The sequence below is a fragment of the Marmota monax genome, unplaced genomic scaffold (assembly GCF_021218885.2).
Source record: "Marmota monax isolate L192 unplaced genomic scaffold, Marmota_monax_Labrador192_F-V1.1 WCK01_AAM20220418_F8-fsc00083, whole genome shotgun sequence".
NCBI lineage: Eukaryota > Metazoa > Chordata > Mammalia > Rodentia > Sciuridae > Marmota > Marmota monax.
In genome coordinates, this window is record NW_026692848.1 from 5,806,536 (window position 1) to 5,829,221 (window position 22,686).

At 39.8% G+C, this 22,686-nt stretch overlaps 1 protein-coding gene across 4 annotated transcripts in view; it reads left to right on the forward strand.

Annotated features, from left to right (window-relative positions):
- The window catches only part of Prkn (parkin RBR E3 ubiquitin protein ligase), a 1,229,219-nt gene that overhangs the window by 212,982 nt on the left and 993,551 nt on the right, over positions 1–22,686 (forward strand). For all 4 annotated transcript variants that reach the window (XM_046449311.1, XM_058580947.1, XM_058580948.1 and 1 more), the window contains exon 2: positions 2,257–2,420. In XM_046449311.1, the coding sequence (XP_046305267.1) occupies positions 2,257–2,420 (164 nt within the window). The remainder of the gene's footprint in view (positions 1–2,256; positions 2,421–22,686) is intronic.

Here is a 22,686-nt window from a genome sequence, read left to right on the forward strand (position 1 = left end):
GAATTATGTTAGGAAGGCCTTTTTTTGTCATCATTGTGATCTTTTTATCATCAGGGAAAGGAATGTGGACAATCCTGAGAATGTTTCAGGCATCCTATTACAGTAAAAATGGGATGAGTTTGAGAGTGAGATCGAACTGAATTTGAATTATGATTTCATTACAAAGAAGTTGATGTCCTTAGGAAAGTGATTTCAATTCTCGGGGCCTTCATTCACTGTTCTATTATAAAAGGACAATAATAGCAACCTGACCAGATCCTTGAGGGGCTCAGATAAAAGCTCCTGTAAGGTGTAGCATCTGGCATGTGTTAGTGCCTGATGATTATTGACATTGTAATTATTATTTTGTTTCAAATCAAGTTGAGATCTTCTAGTGCTACATTTAAAAGCAGTAAGGCAGTAAATGAATGAGAGTATCCACTCTTGAGAAGTTTAACATCTTTTAGAGAAGGTAAAATGAATGCCCCAAATAGTGAAGACATATTTAAATAGTCACCATTTTTGAAGGTTACTATCTAAGCACTTAAATATTTATTTAATGCATCACATAACGTTGTCTGCAGTTTATTCCTATTTTTAAGATTAGGAATTGAGACCTGAAGAGTCTTGCCCTCAGCCTACTGAGTACATAAAGGAGCACATAGGGTTGGTGACAGGTCTTCCTAACTCTGAAACATGTTGTTTTAATCAGCATTGTTCATCACTGTGTCCAAAAGACCTGACAAGAACAATTTTAAGGAGGAAAAGTTTATTTGGGGGCTTATGATTTTAGAGATCTCACTCCATAGATGGCTGACTCCATTCTTCAGGGCCTAAAGCAAGGCAGAACTTCTTGGTGGAAGAGTGGAAGAAAGCAGCTCAAAACATCATACTGGGAAGCAGAGAGTGTCTCCAATCACCACATACAAAATATAAACCCCAAAGGCACGCCCCCAATGACCCACTACCTCCAGCCACACCTTACTGGCTAGTCACCACTCACTTGATCCCTATGAGGGGATTAGTGCACTGACTGGGTTAGGGCTCTCATAACCCAATCATCTCACCTCTAAACTTTTCTGCATTGTCTCACACATGAATATTTGGGGGACACACCTCACATCTAAACCATAACACTGTACTTCTGACCCCAGTGGTATGCTGCTTCCCCGAGGAGTGTGCCGTGTGGAGTGAGAGGTGCACCATGAACGTCCCTGAGCCCTGAATAGGCAAGGTCAGTTTCTTGCTGGGGCTGGTAGGAAGAGGCCCCCTGAAGGATATCCCACTTGGACATGAGGGGCTGGGATTCAGCAGAAGAGATGAAGGGCAGGGGGGCTTGAGTAAAGGGAAGACATTGGGTGCAAGAGTGTTCTGAGAGCAGTTCATTAGCAGAATACCTGCAGGAACTAACCTAGAAAATGCTGGAGTGTGGTTTGTACCAGAGGAGGGGCCTTGCCTTTTCTTCCCAGAGGACAGGATGAGGCTTTGAAGGATTTGAATGGTGCACAAGGTCAGAGCTCTGAATTAGTAAAACTTATTTTGCAGAATGGAGTAAAGCGTTTTTGGGAGGGAAAAGTAAGGACCAAGACTCCAGTCGGGAAGCTAGTGCAAGAATCTTGAAAAGATTTCACGAGAGCCTGTCTGTCTGTCGTAGGGTAGTGAGGGGGAAGCCAGCCGTGAGAGACTGAGGAGGTGCGGGGCGATGTTAAGTGACAAGACAGCCTGCCGACAGCGGGGGTTCAGTCTGTGGTCCCCTGGAACATGCTTCCAATAGAGACATGAGGGGTTGGCTTTAAAAGAGAAGCAAATAATTGCATCTGTAGAGCGGAACGGAACCTCTCGGCCCGGTAGCCCAAGGGGCTGTCCCCCAGTCTACAACCTGGCTGGGATTTTCTGTTTAACACATTGCCTTTGATTTTTAACAGTGGAGGAGCCAGACTTGGTTGGGGCTGTCTGAGCTTCTGAGCTGAATCTCTGGCAAACTCTGGGGATCTCACAATTCCAGTCAAGCAGCCGTGTCCCAGGATGGATGTCAAAGGGAAAAGGCAATGTTGGTTTGCGGGTCACTGACTAATGTGTGAAAGGGAAACCCCACGGGGAAACCCTGTTTTTCCCAAACACTGCTCTATTGTATTAAGTTTCTGTTATAAGTGAAAGAAAACCCCCGTGCCTTTCACTGAAGGGCAGGTGAGGGGTAAATGGGTTCAGAAGGGCTGCAGTTGCCTTTAAGGGCTTTGAGTAACTCTGGCTCTTTCCTCTCCTCCGTTTCTTGGTCAGTGTTTGTCAGATTCAACTCCAGCCATGGTTTCCCTGTGGAGGTCGATTCTGACACCAGCATCTTCCAGCTCAAGGAAGTGGTTGCTAAGCGACAGGGGGTTCCAGCTGGCCAGCTGCGTGTGATTTTTGCAGGGAAGGAGCTTCAGAATGACTTGACGGTGCAGGTGAGTCGCCCTGGGTGGGTCTTTCCTGGGATGCGGCCAGCCCCATGGCTGATGCCGCTTACTCTGCCAACCTGACATTCGTGCCCGAGATCTAATAGAATAAATAGTGCCTGGGGATTCCTTGAACTTTACTCCACACTGCTTCATTAATTCTGACCTTCTTAATTATGCATTAAAACAGCAAGCAGGAAGGGTTGGAAGAACAACCCCGAGTTGAGGAGAGGGGGAGAGAACCCCACGAGCTGGGCTTGGTGGTAAATGTTTACTGACTACAGGAGCAGCCAGGCACAATTTCTGGGTCTGTTCAATTTCTACCTTACTTGTTCCATTTGAATCTTAATGAAGAAGCATTCGAATAAATTGTTCCCAATCAGGCTGCTCAGTCCCTGTGCTGCAAGGGATTTGTAACCCGACTGTGACCCCTGGAGGACAGTCAAAGCTGCTGCTCCAGGCACTAGAGCTGGCCGGCTCAGGCCCCTTCACAGCTGGCTCTGAGAACACCCTGCCGGGGAGGGGAGCACCCCTTCCTGAGCTGGCCAGGAAGGAAGTCTGCAGCAGCAGAAAGACCCCTTTGTGTGCGTTTTCTCCACCATTCAGTCAAGTCGCCCCTAGAATAGGCCCCAACATGATGGGTGAGCTGTGCTTCCATGGCACCCTGCCACTCCTCCACCCTTGAAGCCAGATGCATCAGAAGTCATGATTTTGGTAGGAATGGGAGGAATTAGTTAGGCGGTTGATGGACAGCCCCACAGAGCCATGGAGCAGCAGTTGAAACCTTGGTTTGTTGTGGGTGCCTGCAGACAGAGGGCACAGGTCCTGAAATGACAGTGGGGGCAGGAAGGAGGAAGTCCTGGGATGGGGAAGGACCCGGGACACATTTCCCCCCTCTCTTAAGGAACACCCATTAATTGCTCTCATGTTTATAACTATGTGTGACCACTGCTGTGCCTGGGGGCTCAGTGTCTGACTGCCAGGGTCCTCTGTCCTGGTATCCACATCCTGTCACTGCCTCTTCTGTGCCCTGATATTTATTGCTTTGTGAAATGCTTTTGGAATGTGGGTACACAAAGAAGCTATAGAAATGCAAATTGCCCCTGTCATTCTCCTGCCTCTCCCGATGCTGGTGGTGAGACAAGAAGCTTTGTGCACAAACTGCTGTGCTTTGCTTTCAGGCAATTTGATTTTATAAGGGAAGTGCATGTGCTAAAAACTGTTTTGATTTTTTTTTTTAATTTCAGTCAACTAAAAAGCTTTTCACTGTAGTTGTCAACCTCTAAATCCAAGAATGTTTCCTTCAAAAATAAGTGATTTTAAAACAGCCCCTTGAATCCATATATATAACCAGAACTTTCTCAGGCTCCTCCTTTCTATCATGTAGACTGGTTGGTGAAACAATTAGCTATTTCATATTCAGTTAGATGAATCACTATTGATTATTGATTTTACAGATATCAATGAATAAGATATTTTTATTGACTGAAAAGTCTCTATTTTGTCAAATACTTGCAATAGTCTGGGCTTCTCAGGGGTTCAGTGAAAGACAAAACTCAGCCCCTATCTTCATCTGGAACTCCCTCTCTGGGGATCTGAAACCAAAAGACATGTTGGATTGAGCCATATGGAATTACCATTTTCAAAGAAAATCATCAGCAATTCCATGTGGTTGAATTTAATGGTTATAGGGTGTCAAACATCATCATCAGTGTATTACCACTGAAGTTTTAAAGCATCATGAAGTTTTAAAGATGGAAAGAGCACAGCTGATTAGGAGTCACCAGCAAAGCCCTCCTGGAGTAACAGAATGCAAGTGACTCCCTGCCCTAGGAATGAACACAGAGAGTGTGAGGCCAGAAGGCTGGCTGCTGCTCTTCTAGAACAGAGAGGAGATGTGGAAGGTGGGAAAGCCACAGAGCTTGGAGCTGTATTTGACAGATCTTGAGTGACTTGGCATTGTAGTTCATTCCTGGAGAACTGGAGAAATGGGGTGTCCATGGGAGAAACAGGAATATGAAGTTCAGTTGTGGGCAGGATGGTGACCTGTTGTGAATGGTGAGAGTGGGTGCTGGCAGGGTGCCTGTGCGGAGATGTCTAGCTGGCCCTGAGAGCAGCTCTGGAGTGTGGAGGGCACACTCTAGGACCATGGACACAGGGAACATGCCTATTACAGTTGCTGGAGTAGGTACAGGTATGGAGGGGCAGAGGGTGAGGTCACATGTGCGCGTTTCCTTCAATTTGCAGCAAGGGGAGGAAACCACCATAGAAGGCGCCTCAAAAAATTGACACTTTTGAGGACAATCTGAAGACCCTCTGAATTTTGAGGATAAAAGGAAAATTTAAAAATTTCCTGTTCCAATGAAGGAGCATATAAAGGTAGAGAAGCAGTGACTTATGTTTTGGATACAGAATATATAATCAGAATATAAAATATAAAATGCTATGTCCACACCAATTTTAAACAGAGGGCAAAGTTTGAAAAGGGAGGCCCTGGTGAAGTGAAGCATGTGGGCTGTGGAGAGATGGCGGATGAGGAAGAACTCCTTTGGCCTAATGACTGGGTGACTGGGGCCCCCAGGTCTTTAGTCCAGGAAAGTAGCTGGAGAAAGCCGGGGGTCAGGACCTCAGAGGCAGAGGTCCATACCATGCTGCACTGCAGCTCCTCCCTGGCCTTTATCAGAGCTGATGTCTGCAATGTCACAATTGACGTGGACATAGCACTTTATATTTTATATTCTGATTATTTTCCAACATTATATCATATTCATTTTCCATGTTGTATCATCTTCATTTCTAAGTGTATGAATAATAGTCTGTAGTGTTTGCATCATAATTTAGCTCTTAATTCATTATTGGAGTAACTAGTTTTTAATATCAGATTGAGGATAACAGTTATTAAATGTATATTACACAGTTAGAGAATTTGGATTTTGTCTCCATTTGCTCCTTTGTAAAACAAATATGGTAGAACTTACCTTGTTGCGGTTTTGTGGGGGATAAATTGGTTTATTTATATGCAGCTCTTACATACAGTAAACACTGTGTAAATGTCAGAGATTACTGGCATTGTCAGCATCATGATTATCATCATTACAGTTACTTCAGAATCTAAGTGAGCACCTTGGCGCACCCTCCATTCATCATGGATCTTGGGTGCATTTGCAGTAAGTAAGAGGGAAGACAATGGTAACAGCGCAAATACGTCACTGCACTGCTCTGCCTATGTGTGCATGACATTTATACGTTCTCACCAGAAAGAACTCTGCGGGTTTGTGAGTAAACCGTACGGGTTTATAAATAAAGTCTGTGGGTTCATAAATAAGTTTTTGACCATTTTAATACATAGGTTTTACTCATCTTAAGAACTGTAGAATGTAAATTTAGCAAGCTTGAAAAGACTTAGTTCCCCTAAAAAAAATTTGGTAAAAATAGAAAACTGTAACTGAAATGCTCAGAAAAAATCATAATTAGCAGAATAGAATAGACATTATGATTACTGTCTGTTTATAGGTGACTCTATGACCAGTGTGATTCTGCAATCTGTACAATCAGAAAAATGAGGAACTATACCCCAATTGATTCAAATGTATGAATTGCCAAGATCATTGTAATGTCATGTGTAGCTAATAAAAAAAAATTAAAAAAAAATCATAATAGTATTATTGCCTTTAAAATATATTTTCATAAAGCAAATATCTGCCATACATTGTGTTTGTTAGAAGCAAATTGGAAAGTTACATGATTTTTCCTCCTTTATAAGCAATGTTTATGTGCATGTTCTTAATCTCTTGTTTCTATCTACATGTTATATATATTAATCTTTGACACGTTAGTCACAATGTTTGATATTGAGAGTATTGCAATGGAGTATTCAGGACCCATTCGATGATGGGTCACCCTTTCTCCAACTCCCCAAATCTGACCCATACCAAAATTTCTGAAATCACCTCTATAATTTTAACTTATTATTCAAAATTTTATAAGAAAAGTAAGATTCTAATATAGTTAAATTTACCCAAACTGGTAAACTTTACAACTAGATGAATTGTTAAAATAGCAGGGACTTGAGAATTTATATGGATTTTGTCTAAAAAAAAATCATGTGTTCATATCAGCTATATTATTATTCTCATCAGTACATTTACTAGTCAGGGTCTCACAAGAAACAGAACCAATAGAATGTGTATATATTACATACAGGCAATGTGCTTTACTCCATCTACCTAGTCAAATGTTAATCTCATTGAGAAACATTCTCACAGACGTATGTAGAGTAGTGTTGACCAAGGATCTGCATGCCCCACAGCTCTACCATGTTGACACATACGATTGATTAACCATCATATAGCCAAGACAATGTTAATGCAATAGTGAAGTTATTCTATTCATATGATATCTGTAATAATGAATTTGATTTTCAACATAAAAATATAGCTGTTCATTTTCATAGGAAGTTTTGTTTGATAGGATTTATCTTGATGTTCATAAGTTCTTTTAAACAAATATTCAATTTTATGATAATTTAAATGTATGTATTTATTTGGAGACCATCATGTCATAAAACTGGTCATTTTAGTAACTGTCAAAGGACATCAGTTTATTATTATCATTCTTCTGAGATTTATGACATTAAAAATATGAATTTAGAAGATCAGGAATATTTGGACATTAATAGTTAATGTTTTAAGTATTAACAAAAACTAAATGACTCTGAGAAATCAAATTATTTAATTGACTATGTTTTTATTGATATATACAGTACATATTTCAAAATCGGTGAAAATTGGCTTTCACTGATAAGGTAAACCATGGTGGTTAGAAGAATTCAAGTTCCTGTAATCTGCAAGAAAGTTTGCCTGTTATTATAGGAAAAATTACAAACATCATATTAGCCTAATAATTTTTTTAAAAAAACACACAAGGATGTTGTGAATGCCTTAAACCACTTCTAACTTAAGTAAATGTTGTTAAACTAAATTCTTGAAAGTTAGTATTAATGCCCTTTAAATTTTTCACCACATTATTGTTTCCTTTTCAAAATATTTAGGATATAATTTTTTGGATTATAGAATTCGTATATTAGTTATAAAAAGTTAAACCATAGGGAAACATATACTAGCAGATCCCTATGAACTGATAATATGTATTTTACCTTAATGATTGTTTTAAAAATATGATAATAGGGATATTATCACTTATAATTTTATTAATTTTCTTTTAATCCTTTCAGATTATCTTATATTTTAATAGAATTATGAGTTTAAGTATATCTGAGAACATTGAAAAAATATCTCTTGATGTTTATGGAACTTTTATTGGAGCACAGGTTAGTGATCTTAGGTTTGAAAAGATGGCAAATTATGTTCTCATATAAAAGTTTCATTTTAAACGCTTGGCAATTACATGTTAAATTGGTGTTCGGTGGCTCATTTCATTGTCAGAATTCTAGCATTCTTTGGTATTCTTATAATTCTAGCATATATATTTGCAACTATTTTACTATTTAGTTACCCTTTACCATCCTAGGTGTTATGCTTTATAGTAAAAACACAAGATATAAAGTAAGAATTTCCTGCTAAGAAAATAAAGTGGCCCCTGCAGATGAGCTACTTAACATTTACACTGTAGATGGGGTAGAGAGAGAAGATGGGAGGAGAAGGGAGGGGAGGGGGGATAGTAGAGGATAGGAAAGGCAGCAGAACACATCAGACTCTAGTATGGCAATATGTAAAACAGTGGATGTGTAACCAATGTGATTCTGCAATCTGTATACGGGGTAAAAATGGGAGTTCATAACCCACTTGAATCAAATGTATGAAATATGATATGTCAAGAACTATGTAATGTTTAGAACAACCAATAATAAAAATTTAAAAAATAAATATTAATTTACACTGAGGAATGCTGAATTACTACTTGGTGTGCTGAGGAGGGTGCACTCATGGGAGGTGAGTATGCCTGCTGTTTTCATTTTCTTTGTTTTCATGATTATCATAGATAAGATAACCAAATATGCAAAGTAGAACACTTTGGAGAATGAAAAAGACACCATTAACAATTACAAGTAGTAATTATTCCCAGATAAAGGTTTATGCTGAGGTGTCCTGGCAAGCTGACATGTGGTCTCAACTTCTTTTAGGAGGAGAATATGTTTTGGTGCCTCACTCTAGGTACTTTGGGAGATGATAACTTCAGACCACAGGCTCACGAAAATTTTTAAAATTAAAAAAAAAAGTGGGGTAGTCTTTTTAACTGGCAAATGATATTTGTAAGGTATGATATAATTGGCATCACAACTTCTTAAAAAATTCATTGAATTCCCAGTTCCTAGAGAATATAACCACAGGCCATTTTGAGAAGTATTATAAGAGCATAGTTATTTTCTTTATATATTCATTGAATCCATTTTTTCATTGGCAAAACTTTTATGAGGTTTGAAGAATTAAAGGAAAAATGGAAAAAAAAATGTGGACATTAAAAACCAGGACCCAGGGAAGAATGCAGGGATGAGTTTCTGGAATGTTCTTTAACTGCATTATCCCAGACTTGGAGCTGAGAAACTGTCAACCTGAAATGCCAAGATCCAGGGAAGGTCCCCAGGCACCATAGAAAGCTGTTAGACAATAACCAGTTGGCTCCAGCCCAAGACCAAAGGAAAGCTGAAGTCGGCACACCCCAACAGCACGGGCAAAGGCCGGGTGGAGAGCCTGGATTTCTGAGTTATAATGCACTTTGGGTGGGCTCTGCAGAAGAATGGAAAAGATAGGGCAGAGTCAGCCAACTGGAGATGGAAGAATAGACATCACAGTCTTCACAACACAGAGAAAAGAGTCTGGGAAACAACCACAAAACAGACTCAGAGACCTGTGGGACTGTAGGGAGCATTTAAAGTTTATAACAGAAGCCCAGAAGGGAGGATGAAAGTAAACTTGGGCTCAGAGAAACAGTGGCTGAAAACTTCCCATATATCTCAAGAGACATAAAATTACAGGTTCATGAAGGTAAGCAAACCCCAAACTGGAACAATCCAAAGAAATCCATACCAACACACAACACAGAGGGACTTCCTAGAACTAAGACAAGAGAATATCTTGAAAGAAGCCAAGAAATATTACTCACCTATAGGGATCAGGCAGTTTGAATGGCATCTGAAACCAACAAGGCTAGAAAGAAGGGCAAGATACTTTTCAAAGAAAGAAAAGAACTGTCAACCAGAATCCTATACCCAGTGAAACTATCCTTAGGAATCAAAGAGAAATCAGTACATTCTCACTTTAAAAATAAATAAATAAATAAGAGAATTTGTTGCCCGCAAATTGACTCCGAAAGAATAGCCAAAGGAAGATCTCTAAACAGAAATGTTCCTCTGGAAGCAGAAGAGAGCAAGCACAAATACCAGTAAATACAACGGATTTTCCTTCTACTCCTGAGTTTTCTAAATTGTGTTTGAGGGTTATGGCAAAAGCTTTACCACTGTCTAGTAAATCTAAAAATAGAGGAAACATTTAAGGCAAAAATATTGTAAATGAAGGTGTAAAGGAAGGTAAGATTTATAAACTTTACTAGAACCTGCAAATCTTATCTAGAGCATCCAGCAAAGTAACTGAATAGGTAAGATACAGAATAGTGACACCACCAAATGCTGGCAGCATGGAGAAATCCAAGTATTCATGTCTGATGCGCTGCTAGTTGGAATGTCATATGGCAGAGTGACTCTGGAAAAAGTATGGTAGTTTCTTAAGAAGCTAAATATCTGTTTACCATGGGACACGTAGTCACCTGCTTATCTGTTTATTTTAGAGAAGTAGAGACTTCTGTTCCCACACAAACCTGTGCGCAAATGAATATAGTAGCTTTACTCACATTAGCCCAGACCTGGAAGCCACCCCTCGTTCAGCGGGAGGATGGCCAACCACGTGGTGGCACATCCATGCCATGCATCTGTTGTCCACAGCAAAAAAGGAGCAAGCAGCCGATGCCGACAGTACCCTGGGTGGATCTGCAGGGCATCATGCTGGGGGAAGGAAGCCAGTTCTGAAAGGTCACGCCGAGTGCTTCCAGTCCTGTAGCATTCTGGAAATGATAAAACAATAGAAACGGGTGCAGAATAGTGGTTGTCTGGGGTTCCAGAGAGGGTAGAAGCAGAGGAGGGAGAAGTCACGGCTGTGAAAGAGCAGCAGGAGGGACCCTGTGGTCTGGGTGTTCCATTGACTGGAACATGGTCCAGTGGTAATGTTGCACTAGTTTTGAAGAATGTTACCATTCAGGCAAAACCAGGGAAAGGTCCCCAGGATCTCAGTGTTGTTTCTTGCAACTGCTTAAGAATTTACAAGCACCTCAAAGTAAAGATTAATTGAAAAACAGAAACGAAAAAAATCCCAGATTATTTATCCACGTTCAAAGAACAAATAAAATTCTGTTTTAGAAAGCAAGCTTGTTATTTCTGTTTTAAAGGTAGAGTACTTAATGAATGAGTGATTTTAACATAAGAAATTAGAAAAATAATTGAACTAATAAGCAGAGACATTTAAAGACAAATTTTTACCAAGAGTGTAGGTCTAATAAAACTTATAGAAATATTAAGGCATCTTCATGGAATACTTAAACAGAATCTTTAGCACCTTACAGATCTGAATAGACATGATTAGTATTTATTCACAAAGCCTTTACAAATATTTCAACTAAACAGAAAATAAATAGTTCTTGACAATTGTATAACCCAGTTGTACATATTTTCTGAACTCATTTGGGAGTCATGTGCTACGGATTTAGGAAATAAATGATCACATCATGTAACCATTGTGGTTATAATGCTGACAGAAAACATTCACTTAAAAAATGCTTCCTTTTTTATCAGCATCATACATTTAGGTAATGCAAAGAATTTAGGGATGCAATTGTTGCATTTGTAAACCAAATTTATTTAAAATTATTTTACTTTCTCTAGTGAATGCAGGACAGAAAAAGACTGGATAAATTTAAAGCATCAAATGCATTTCCACCATGAATTTTTGTTTGTGGGTGACAGAATTCTGCCAATGGCAGTATAAATGGCCAATGAGATTCCTTCCCCCCATGATTGTAGGAGGAAACCAAGCTAGACGCCAGGGTATCCAGAGGACAGCCATCTGATTTCCTGCACGTAAGCGTGCATGCAGTTGGACAAAGGACGCTCAGTCTGCAGGACTTTGCCAAGCTTCTGCCCTGAAGTGTGCCTGCTGGGGGCACTCACGTGGCCTCCTTCATTAGGTACAGGAGACACCCTCCTATGGGGAGCTGGCTGATTCCTGCAGGAGCTGGTACGTACTGCTCCAGGTCACAGTCTGGAATCGCAAGGTGATCATCTGTGCATAGCAAATGCTCACTTCAAGAGACCCTGGTTTCATCTGCGTGTGTCAGTCACAAAGAATCCCTGCATTGCTCACCTCTTTGCATAATTTGGAACTCAGAAATATCATTTTCATTCTGAAAGAAAGTCTTGCCATTCCTGCTCCCCATGGACTGAGGCACTATCTTCAACGATTGCCATGGATAAGCACCCATCCGAAGGAAAGGGAGCTGAGGTTTCCTGAGCTCCAAGAGGCTGAGGATGCCTGTTATTTAATAGGCTGACCTCTCACCATTGTCCTCCTGGAGCTCAGGTTCCTAAGCAGGCCATGTCGAGGGAGTGAGATTCAGGAGGAGCCTGTGCCCAGACCTTAGTGTAGCATGCATTTTATTAGAGTGTTGGGCAGGAGCCTATCTCATAGGAAACTTGACAAACGAAAGAGATCACACACCATGAAACATTATTAGTATTCACTGAAGTCCTGGTTCCACACATTCTGTCCTGTTGACTCCATTATCTCATCCAAGTCCGTCTACCCAATTGCATGACATCTGACATTTGGTTTAATAGAGCCATCATGCTTTAGAGAAGAATTTAAGAAACAAGAGTTTGTGCCTATACCTACTACGTTAGTCCCCCGACCATTGGATTCTTGACCCAAATTCCACCTTTTCCTCCTTTTACCAGATAATTGTCTCAGCTCTGCCATTATTGTCAGAGAACAGTAACAATTTTATGTGAAAAAACTCTTTGGAAACTTGTATACCAGAGTCACTTTTGGTGAATAAACATGAAAGTACATGCTCTCCTTCATTTATTATTTGTAGATGGACTTGGATGATAGCTTCAGTTAGTGGATCAACCTCAGTAGGTGCCTACTCTGAACTTTATTTTCTTTTGCTCTACGTTAAATGGCAGATAAAGTTAATGTGTGTATTAGAGTAGTTTATTCTGGAGACACAGAAAGGAAAACTTAAGTGGGAAAGGAACAGTTGTGCTTTCCTGGTGTGCTGTGCTCAGCTTTTAAAGGATTAGGTTTACTTTTTGTGCAACTGTAGTCCTCATGAGCTGTTTAGCCGCAGAAGCCTAATTAACAGACATTAACCTTAGATAAGTGAATGCAGCCACAGTGGCCTTTCTGACACCTTGAACCTGTGTGGAGAGTCTGTCCTTTGATCCTCATCAAATGGAAACAAAACCTGGGATGTTCCTGATCGGTTGTGCACATGCATGATTTGCACACTTAGTACAGGGCTCTAGTATCCATGATTTATAGATTAAAAAATTGTATTTGTTTTAGCTCATTGTGCATATGGATCTTTACACAATCACACATCTATTTGGGGAATGCAGTTCTTGGTAAGAAATTACAGTTTTTGTGGGTAAACCCCAATTTTTTGCCAACTTCCTTTCATTAAGGGTTTTATTTTGCCACGATCTGTTTGTCTGGTCAGTTTGTGTTCAGAGGTGCCACTCAACTGAGATTTAATATGTTGACTAATTATGACACAGAGCTTTGCTTTTTAAATTAAAAAAGTGTTCTGGCATCAGAGGGAGAAATGAGGAATGGGAGAATCCATTGATGTTCATGTTTCTGTATTTCAAATATATGGGCTTTTGAAAGCTCAATACAGGTTTTGCCAAAGAGATGTTCTGTTCATTTTTACATCTTTAAGTATTTTAGAGGCAGTTGGATCTGTGTGTTTGCATTTCATTTGTGCATGATTCATCCAAACATTGTTCTGAATGGAAAGAAAATAAAAACAAAAACTTAAGACATTTCTCAAGTTATTTAAAACCTGGACACTGAGCACTTTAGAATCTACTTCAGAACCTACTAAAATTTACCTGTTGTACACCTCAGAATCAGTTCTCACTTTGAGCAAGTGAGATGTGTTTTGTTCTCATAGAAGTCTAAATAGCTTTCACAATTGTTCCTTACAGAGTAGTTTTGTGGTATCATCCCACATATGCTCATCGCCATAAATAACAGAGAAGGTAAAGTTTCTAGCATGTGGCTTGCTGGATGAAGTCCTTGAAGTGCTACTAGATTTGCTTCTGCCCTGATAAAGACTGGGTTACCATCATCTAAATTCTTTAGCCTTTGTTTCCCTTGCACTTATAATGGGATGGTGAAAGCTCTTCAACTTTGTTAGAATTGTTTTTAGTATTAAATAAAATTTTAACTAGGAAAGTTTGACACAAGCAAATTGTGGGACTACTATTAGTTTAATTCAACAAGCCTTTTATTTCCTATGTACAGTTACTTTATCCCAGAATTTATTCTGTTTGAAGACAACCAAAGGGAAATATACTTGCCTGGGGCCAGGCCCCATGTGTCACATTCACAGTGGCCTCCGAGTGGCACGGCCTGGCACACTGTGGGCTCCTTTTGCTTAAATCTCATGACAAACTGTCATCTCAAGAAAAGAACAGATCCTATTGCAGTGGTGTTTGCATTTTTATGTAATACACCGAGTGCATCTGAATATGCCATTTCATTTGGAACATACTTTTGCAGGAGTACGTACTGTTCAGAGTCTGTTTAATGAGGGGCACACAATGGTTTGAGATCGCTTCTAAGAGTTGGTGAGTTACTCAAATGTAAAATAGAGGGCAAGAGGATCAGGAGGCACTTTGAAGAGAAAAAACATTGTAAGATCAACCAAAATGATTAATTTGTTGCTTTTGCAATTTATAAGCAGAATGGAGATTCTGAATTTACATAATGTATCATTTTGTAGTCCACTTAAAACTAATTGTGTGGCTCTTGTCTTGCAGATTAAATTAGTATACTTTGTGTTTGTATATAAGTGCTTAAAAGGAAAATTTGGTTATTATGTGTCACTGTTTTATATTGCTTGTGCTGTATAATATATATTGAGTTTGTCTTTATTCTTTGCCTTCAACTCCATCTCATTGTTTAAATATACATGTGTGTATATGTAAGTGTGTGTGTATGTATTTGTATATATAATATCATTCAGTCCAGCCCACTGATAGTAAGAAATGTTAAATAATTAGTTTTGTTTCCCTATAGGAAAGAAATGAGCTGTTAGAAGGTTTAATTAGTTATGACAAAGGAAAAATACAATTCATTTCAATTAATTGAATTGAACAAAAAATACTTGAACATATAGAAGACAAGCAGGAGGGGCTGTGGTTTGATCTGGAATGTCCTCCGCAGAGCTCACGCATGGAAGGCCTGGTTCCCAGTGCAGCAAGGTTGGAGACAGGGCTTTTAGGCATTGGTTGGATCACAGGGGCTCCGTGTTTAATGCACTGAATTGAAGGCTGAGAGGGGTCCCAGTTGGAGGAAGGAGACCTGAGGGCCTGCCCTGGAAGGGTTTGTCTCGTCCTCAGACCCTTTCTCTTTCTTGGCTTCCAGGCTGTCACAAGCCTCCACACCCTGCCTTGGAGTTGGCCCAACCATCGATGGACTTGTGACACCATGAGCCTAAATAAACTTTTCCTCCTCTAAGTTTTTCTTGTCGGATATTAGTCACAGCAACAAAAAGCTGATTAATACAAAGGGGATATTCTCACCATGCACAAAAGTTAACTCAAAATGGATCAAGGACCTAGATATCAAATCAGAGACTCTGCGTCTGATAGAAGAAAAAGTTGGCGCCTATCTACATATTGTAGGGTCGGGCTCCAAATTCCTTAATAGGACACCCATAGCACAAAAGTTGATAACAAGAATCAACAAATGGGACTTACTTAAACTGAAAAGTTTTCTCTCAGCAAGAGAAACAATAAAAGAGGTAAATAGGGAGCCTACATCATGGGAACAAATTTTTACTCCTCATACTTCAGATAGAGCCTTAATATTTATTTTTTAGTTCTCGGCAGACACAACATCTTTGTATGTGGTGCTGAAGATCGAACCCGGGCCGCAAGCATGCCAGGCGAGCGTGCTACCGCTTAAGCCACATCCCCAGCCCAAGATTCACTAATTACTTTTAAGAGTTGAATTGAATAGGAACATACCTGTAGGTATGGTATTATGAATCTGAAAATATCACAGAGTTGTCAATAACCGTTGAGGGTTTGCTGTTTGACTCGATATTTTAGATTCTTGCCTCAGGTGGAGCAATGGACTACCTCCTATTAAAAAGTATTGGAATATTTTGATTTTTTTTAAATACAATTTTAGGGGTTTTTTGTTCTTTAACGGAAGAGATTGGTAGTAATACTGTAAAATGAGACTATTTGAATGAATGAGATATCTATAAATAATGTCTTTAAGATACTACAAAAGCAAATAAAAATACCAGTACAGGAAGGATTGTGCATCCAATCCTGCAAGTCTGGCCCTCAGGGAATCTATCCATAGTCCATGCTACAGGCTTTGTTCCAGTTTCTTGCCCTCTGCAGCATTGCTAATCGCCCTCGGCCTCCCCGAGGCGCTCTGCTGCCTGTTCTTCTTCTCCTTCTCCTCCTTCTCCAGCAACTCGACCTGGGTTAATTCAGTGATATGTTGATGACTTGCCTCTTCGTAAATAAAAAGCTCTGGTTGTGGTCTGGAGTTCCCATGATAGAAAAGCCCCCTGGCCACCGATCCAGAAAGAAGGCTGAGAGTCCATCTCAGAGGTCGGCATGAGCTGTCCGAGACGCCACTGATGTCTCCTCCTCATCCGACTTTATGCTTCCACCTTTGGACTTTAAATCAGAGGAAACCTTTGTTCATAAAACTTGTGGAAATGGTTGAAGCTAATGGACAGGCCCTTAAATCCTTTCTCTTCCTGTCTTAGCATCTGTGTATTTTACCTACTTCTTTGACAAACTCCATTTGGCGTATTTTTTTTTTTTAAAGAAGTGCTGAGCAGGAGATAATCAGTAGGAAGATAGCCAGTAGGATAACTAGTAGGACTGTTTGCATTAGTCCTTATGAGGGTAGAGAGCAGAAATATAACTCAGGACTCAATGTTTGATACCTAATGCTATCACATAATATATAGTAATAGGCATTCTTCAGTTAAGAATATACAAATACATTCCTAGTCAAGGTGAGATGAGATATAGAATCTAAATACAAAACTGTAATAGAAATACATGGAAATTGTATTAGTGACCTTATGTATGATTAGTACGCTTGTTCTTTGACAAGACCTAACATTAGCTATCTTGAGTTCCTATGTAAGTCAAACTTCCATTACAGTTCAAAGGTGAATGAATGACATACGTAAATATACTATCCCATAAACTTTGGAGGGAGAATATATTTGTAACTGTTGTTGTAAAATATTTCAAGGATGCAAAAGAGTATAGGAATTATATAACAAATACCACTGTGCCTCCTATTTAGCTAAAGAAAATAGCAATTAAAATTGAAGCCCTGAATGTACTTCTCTCTAATTCTATTTCCCCACTTTCTCTCCAAATTATCATACCAATCATTCTACCCCCTTTCTTGTTCTCCAAACTATTATCTCTGATTCTGTTCTCTTTTGTTTTTCCCCAAACTATTATCCAGAATTTGGAACTCGGCATTCTCATCCATGTTTTTATACCCTTATATGTATATTTACCAATCCATAAATAATACAGTGTTCACATGCTTTTAAACTTTAAATAAATGATATATCACTTGCCTTAAACCATCCAACTTTTTATCCAACTGTATTTGAGATGAATCCATGTTGGTGGATGTAGCCCTGGGTCACCCGCATTCATTGATGATCAAGAGTTGCTGTACGAAGCATCATAATGAACACGTGGTAACACACTTGTCCTCCAGAGGTGCTCATTCACATGCTCATGCTGTTGAGAATTTGAGTCCTTCCAGGTTTTGTGTGTCACAAATAGTGTTGTCCTGGACATTCTTAGGGAAGTCTCCTCCTTGTTCACACATCTGGAGTTTCTCTAGATCTGATATGGGATGGTATTTCTGGGCCAGAGGGTTGTGCATCTTCAACTTTACTAGATTTTAAGTAGTTACAACCTAGCCAATGCTTAGCATTTGCAGACTTTTAAATTTTGAGTCTAATTGCTATTAAGTTTTGTATCATTATAGCTTTAAATTACATTTCCCTGATTAACAGTGATTGAGCATCTTTCCCCCTTTACTAGATGTTTGTATTCATCTTCTAAGCATGAAGTTGGACCAGTGTTCTCATGGGCCTGTGCTTTTATAAGGTAAATTATTTTAGTACTTGGTGTTTACTTATGATTTGGGTGCATAGGTCGTGAACAGTCTGCCAGCACGGGGCTTGTCTTTTAACTTGGATGCCCTCCTTGGGTGTATAACATTGCCCATTTTAATAGAAAATCCATCATTGTTTAAGATTTGCACTTCCCATGTGTACTTTGAGAAATCTCTCCTATGTTGTGGCCTTGACCATTTCTTCAAAACATTTTTCTATATGTTTTAAAGTTTTAGCTTTGGAATATAGATCTCTAACAACTGAAATTTATCTTTGTGTATAATATATGAGAAAGATCTACTTTATTTTTTTCACAGTGATAGCCTGTTGCTCATTCTTTTTGTTGAATATTCATGTCAAATGGTGTCGTCTTTGACATATAGTGCGTTTCCATGCATGGCTGGAACTATTCCTTTTGTCTTAAATGCTATAGCTTTATGCTTCTTCATATCTGACAGAGCATTTCACACCACCCACCTTGTTCTTCAGGAGTCTCTTGTCTGTTTTTGTGAAATATATAAAAGGTACTTCTGTGTTACATATTATTTTCTTTCAGTACTCTGAAGACACTGAGTATAGCATGCATCTTTGTTATTAAAAGGAAGCTGCTCACCTAGTTGTAGTTCTTTTGTAGGTGGTCCGTTTCTCTCCTGTAGCTTTAAAACTTTATTTTTATTATTAATCTTGACACTGATCACTAGCAAAACCACACAACCACGTGTCTGTCTTTGGCTTCACTTAAAATTCACTGTGATTCCTGCACTAGAACATTCATATCTTTCATCGGCTTTATAAAATTATTTGCTAATATATCATCAAATATTGGGTCTCTTACGTAGTCTTTGTCCTCCAGTTCTGCAGTGTCAGATAATTGTACACCGGAGAGTTTGGGCTCTTTTCTGGCCTCTTGCTATTTTCTCATATTTTCCATCTTTGAGTCGCTTTGTGCTGCCTTCTGGATAAATTAATCACATCTATTTTCTCCCCTTAGTCGTTTATAAAATTGTAACCTACCCTATTAACCCGTTTTGCATTCCTGTAACCAGAATATCCATCAAGAACAGCTGAAAGGTTTATCTGGGGCTCATGCTTCAAAGACCTGCTGTAGATGGCCGACTCCACGGCTGTGGGCCCAGGTGAAGCAGAGCATTGACTGAAGAGTGTGGCAGAGGAGGAAAGCTGCTCACCTCGTGTCAGCCAGGAAGTGGGGTTGGGGAAGGGGCTAAGGGAAGACGCCCCTTCCAGGGCATTCCCCACCTCCTGCAGCACCGCCCCACCTGCCTACCGTTACCTCCCCGTCAGTCCATTCGAACTAGCATGGGATGACTAGGCACAGCTCCACAGCACCATCCTTTCACACAAATGTTCCTGCTTAACACAGGAGCTTTGGGGGGACCCCTCATATCTGAACCGTAACATACACTGAGTTAATTTTTAAGTTTTGAAAAATGAATATTTCATTTATGGCTGATCCATTTGACTCTCTTCTCCATTTGGCTGCCTTTTTTAATGGTGTTCTATTCTTGTTTTATGTTTCAGTTATTAAGTCTTCAATAATTTGAAAATAAACTATTAAATGATATTTATTCAAAAATTCTGCGTCTGATGTTCGTGGTAGCTGTGGGGTGAACTGCTTCTCTCCCATTATGTCTTTGTGGGGTTCTTTTCCTTCCATCAGGCGCCATCTGCGGGAGGCTAAGCTTCGGTCTGGCAGTGCGTCTCCTCATCACAGTTTTAAGTTTGTTTCTGCCAAACACCTGATGTTTACTTGGCCATTTGGAAATACTTTCCTGTTTTGTTTTTTGTGCGGTTTTTTTTGTTGTTGTTGTTTTGTTTTTGTTTTTGTGTGTTTGTTGTTGTAGATGGATACAATACCTTTATTTTATTTATGTATGTTTATTGGTGCTGAGAATTGAACCCAGTGCCTCACACATGCTAGGCAAGCACTCTACCACTGAGCCACAACTGCAGCCCCTGAATTTGGAAAGACTTTTTATGTTTATTTCTCAGCTTTGTGGGAAATGGTCCGATGGAAATAGTATATAAATTTGACTTTTTGTCTAAGGAAAATAATTCTGACGGTTGTAAGACTGCAAGAGTTTTGGGTTTTTTTCCCTTCGGCACTTAGAAACTAATTTAAGATCTAGCATAAGACCAATGAGATTCCTTCTCATCCACCTGTCCTAGTGAGTAGATTCAGTTTTTCCACCCTTTGTATGAGAAAGAGTCTCAGGCCCGTGGGGTTTTAGTTCTAATTCTGCATGGACCCAAGACGCCAATCCCCTGCGTAGCTGTCAACCAGATGCCTTGGAAGCAGTGGTCCTTCCCTGTGTACACTTACCTTTTATTGATATTAATTAATTTTATAGGTTAAGCATCACATCAGCACTAAATGGAAAAAACAGAGAATCTCCATGTACCCCACACATGCACAACCCCCGTTATCATCTCCCCCCTCAACAGGGGTGCACTTGTTATCAGTGAACCCAGGGACAAGTCATTATCATGCCAAGTACATCACTGGCAGCAGTCAGTCCTTGTGGTAGACACTCTGTGGGTTTGGACAAAGGGGTGGTGACCAGTATGTCACTGCAGCATCAGCATTCTCATGGCTCAAAAGTCCTGTGTGCTCCACCTGTTCTTCCCTCCCTCTCCACAACCCCAGCAACCACTGGTCTTTTAACTCTGTCACTCTCCTTTTCAGGGTCAGTCTCCTGATTGCCTCCTTTTACATAATACTGTGCATTTGAAGTCCCCCTCCCAGTTTCTTTTTAAAGCTTGATAGCTCATTTCATTGTGTGTTTGGCCACCAAACTTGCCTACTTTCAAGTTGTGATAGTTATGAGTAAAGCTGCTATAAACTCATTGTGCAGCCTCTTGGGCGGACATAGGTTCTCAGTTCATGAGTAGAAGCCAGGGAGTGTGATCGCTGGATCCTGTGGCCAGAGCATGTTTGTTCTGCAGAAGCCACGGGCCGTCCCACGGCAACAGGGAGCAAAAGCTCCTCTTGCCATACCCTGCATTGCGCGTGGCCATTGTCACCGGTGTGCAGGGCTCATGCATTGTCTTTAACTTTTTTGTTCTCTGATACTCTATGGACTTTCTTAATTTTTTTTGATAGATGAACTATCCATTGTTAGGTGTATTTATTCTATTTAATCTAGAATTTCTTATTTTATAGATTGAGATTTTTTTTAAGTGTAGTTTCAAATCATCAAAAAATTCTAAATTTTATACTTAAAATGACAGAATGATGTAATTATCATATTTATCTCTCAGTATCCATAGAGAATTGCTTCCAGGACCTCCAGCTGATACCAAAATCCAAGACTGGTCAAGTCTTCAGATCAAATGGCATAATATTTGTTTTAACATACATGCCTCCTTCTGTATACTTTAAGTCATCTCTACATTACTTCTAACATCTAACACAGTGTAAATACTATGTAAACTGGAATCATCTAGAGAATAATGAGAAGGAAAACAGGCCTATATATTTCAGTACAGATGCAGTTTTCAGTGGGTTGAAGCAGTGGGTTGAAGCTGCAGAAGCAAAGCTTTCAGATGCGTTGAGATCTCAAATCCATCTACTTTCCGAATGGCATAAACAGCATCTTTGTTTTAGGTATTCATCCAAATTCCCCAGGTGATCTTTTCCTTGTTTCTGATAATGAGCAGTCCTTAGAATTCCTAATTCATCCTGAGGTGACCCAAGAATAGAGGCAATGACTGGGCTGTGACTGCACAATCTGGTGTCTCCCCCAGTAACTTACTGTAAATCGGACACTTCCACAGGGGCCCTCCTGCTGCCTGTCATTCTGAACAGTGAGGCAAATCATGAGGGAAATTCCGCAGGATCAAGTTAGAGGTAGTCCCTGGGTTATACAGCACCTAAATTTTGTCTGGACAGCTTGCAAAATAAAATTTAAAAATAAAGGGGGGCAGGGAACGTAGGGAGGGAGGAAAGGAGGAAGGCAGGAAGCTGGCTGCCTGCAAGGGAGGAAGGAAGGAAGCTCAGATTACAACATTTCCAGAGTGGAGAGTCTCCCAGCATAATGTCTCTCTTTCCAGCAGAGAAATTATGCTAGGATCAGCTTTGATCTGCAATTTTCAGGAAGACCACAGTTAATCACTCTCTGCTCTCTGCCTCATTTACCACTGCCTCAACACTTAGTTCTAGTGATATTGATATATATATATATATATATATAAATATATGTTCATATTCTTCCCTGGGGAGATTGGAACCTAAGTCACTTGAAATTTCCAGAAATGTAACCCCAGGATGTCTGTGACAAGGTCTATATTCAGTTACTCCACATACGTAAGGGAATGACTAATGACTGTCTCTTCCACTTCAAATTTCCTTGTAATATTAAGAAATACTGTGGAGGACAATGAAAGGCGAAGAACCTGAAAAAAGACTAGAAGAATAATCATTTTCACTTCACTTCTTATGACTCCTAATATTCCATATGTCATTTTAAAAATAACAGATCCTGAATCCTCCAAATTATCCCAAGTTCTGAGTCTGAAGTTTCTGTTTTAAAAAGCACACTAGAATTGTGATGTGCAGGCAAAGCTACTGCATTTTTTACCTTTCCCCGCTTCATAATGGTTACCACGTAGGGGCAGAAATAAGGCTGTCAGTTTGTATGCACTCACATAAAAAGTGTCGAATTATGGTATTTCATTCCATAGAAAGGAATGATGAACCCGTGGTACGACAATAATGTCGGTATTGCCTACTGAGGACAGGGACATTTTTCTGGCAAAAATGCCATTTGAACCAAAG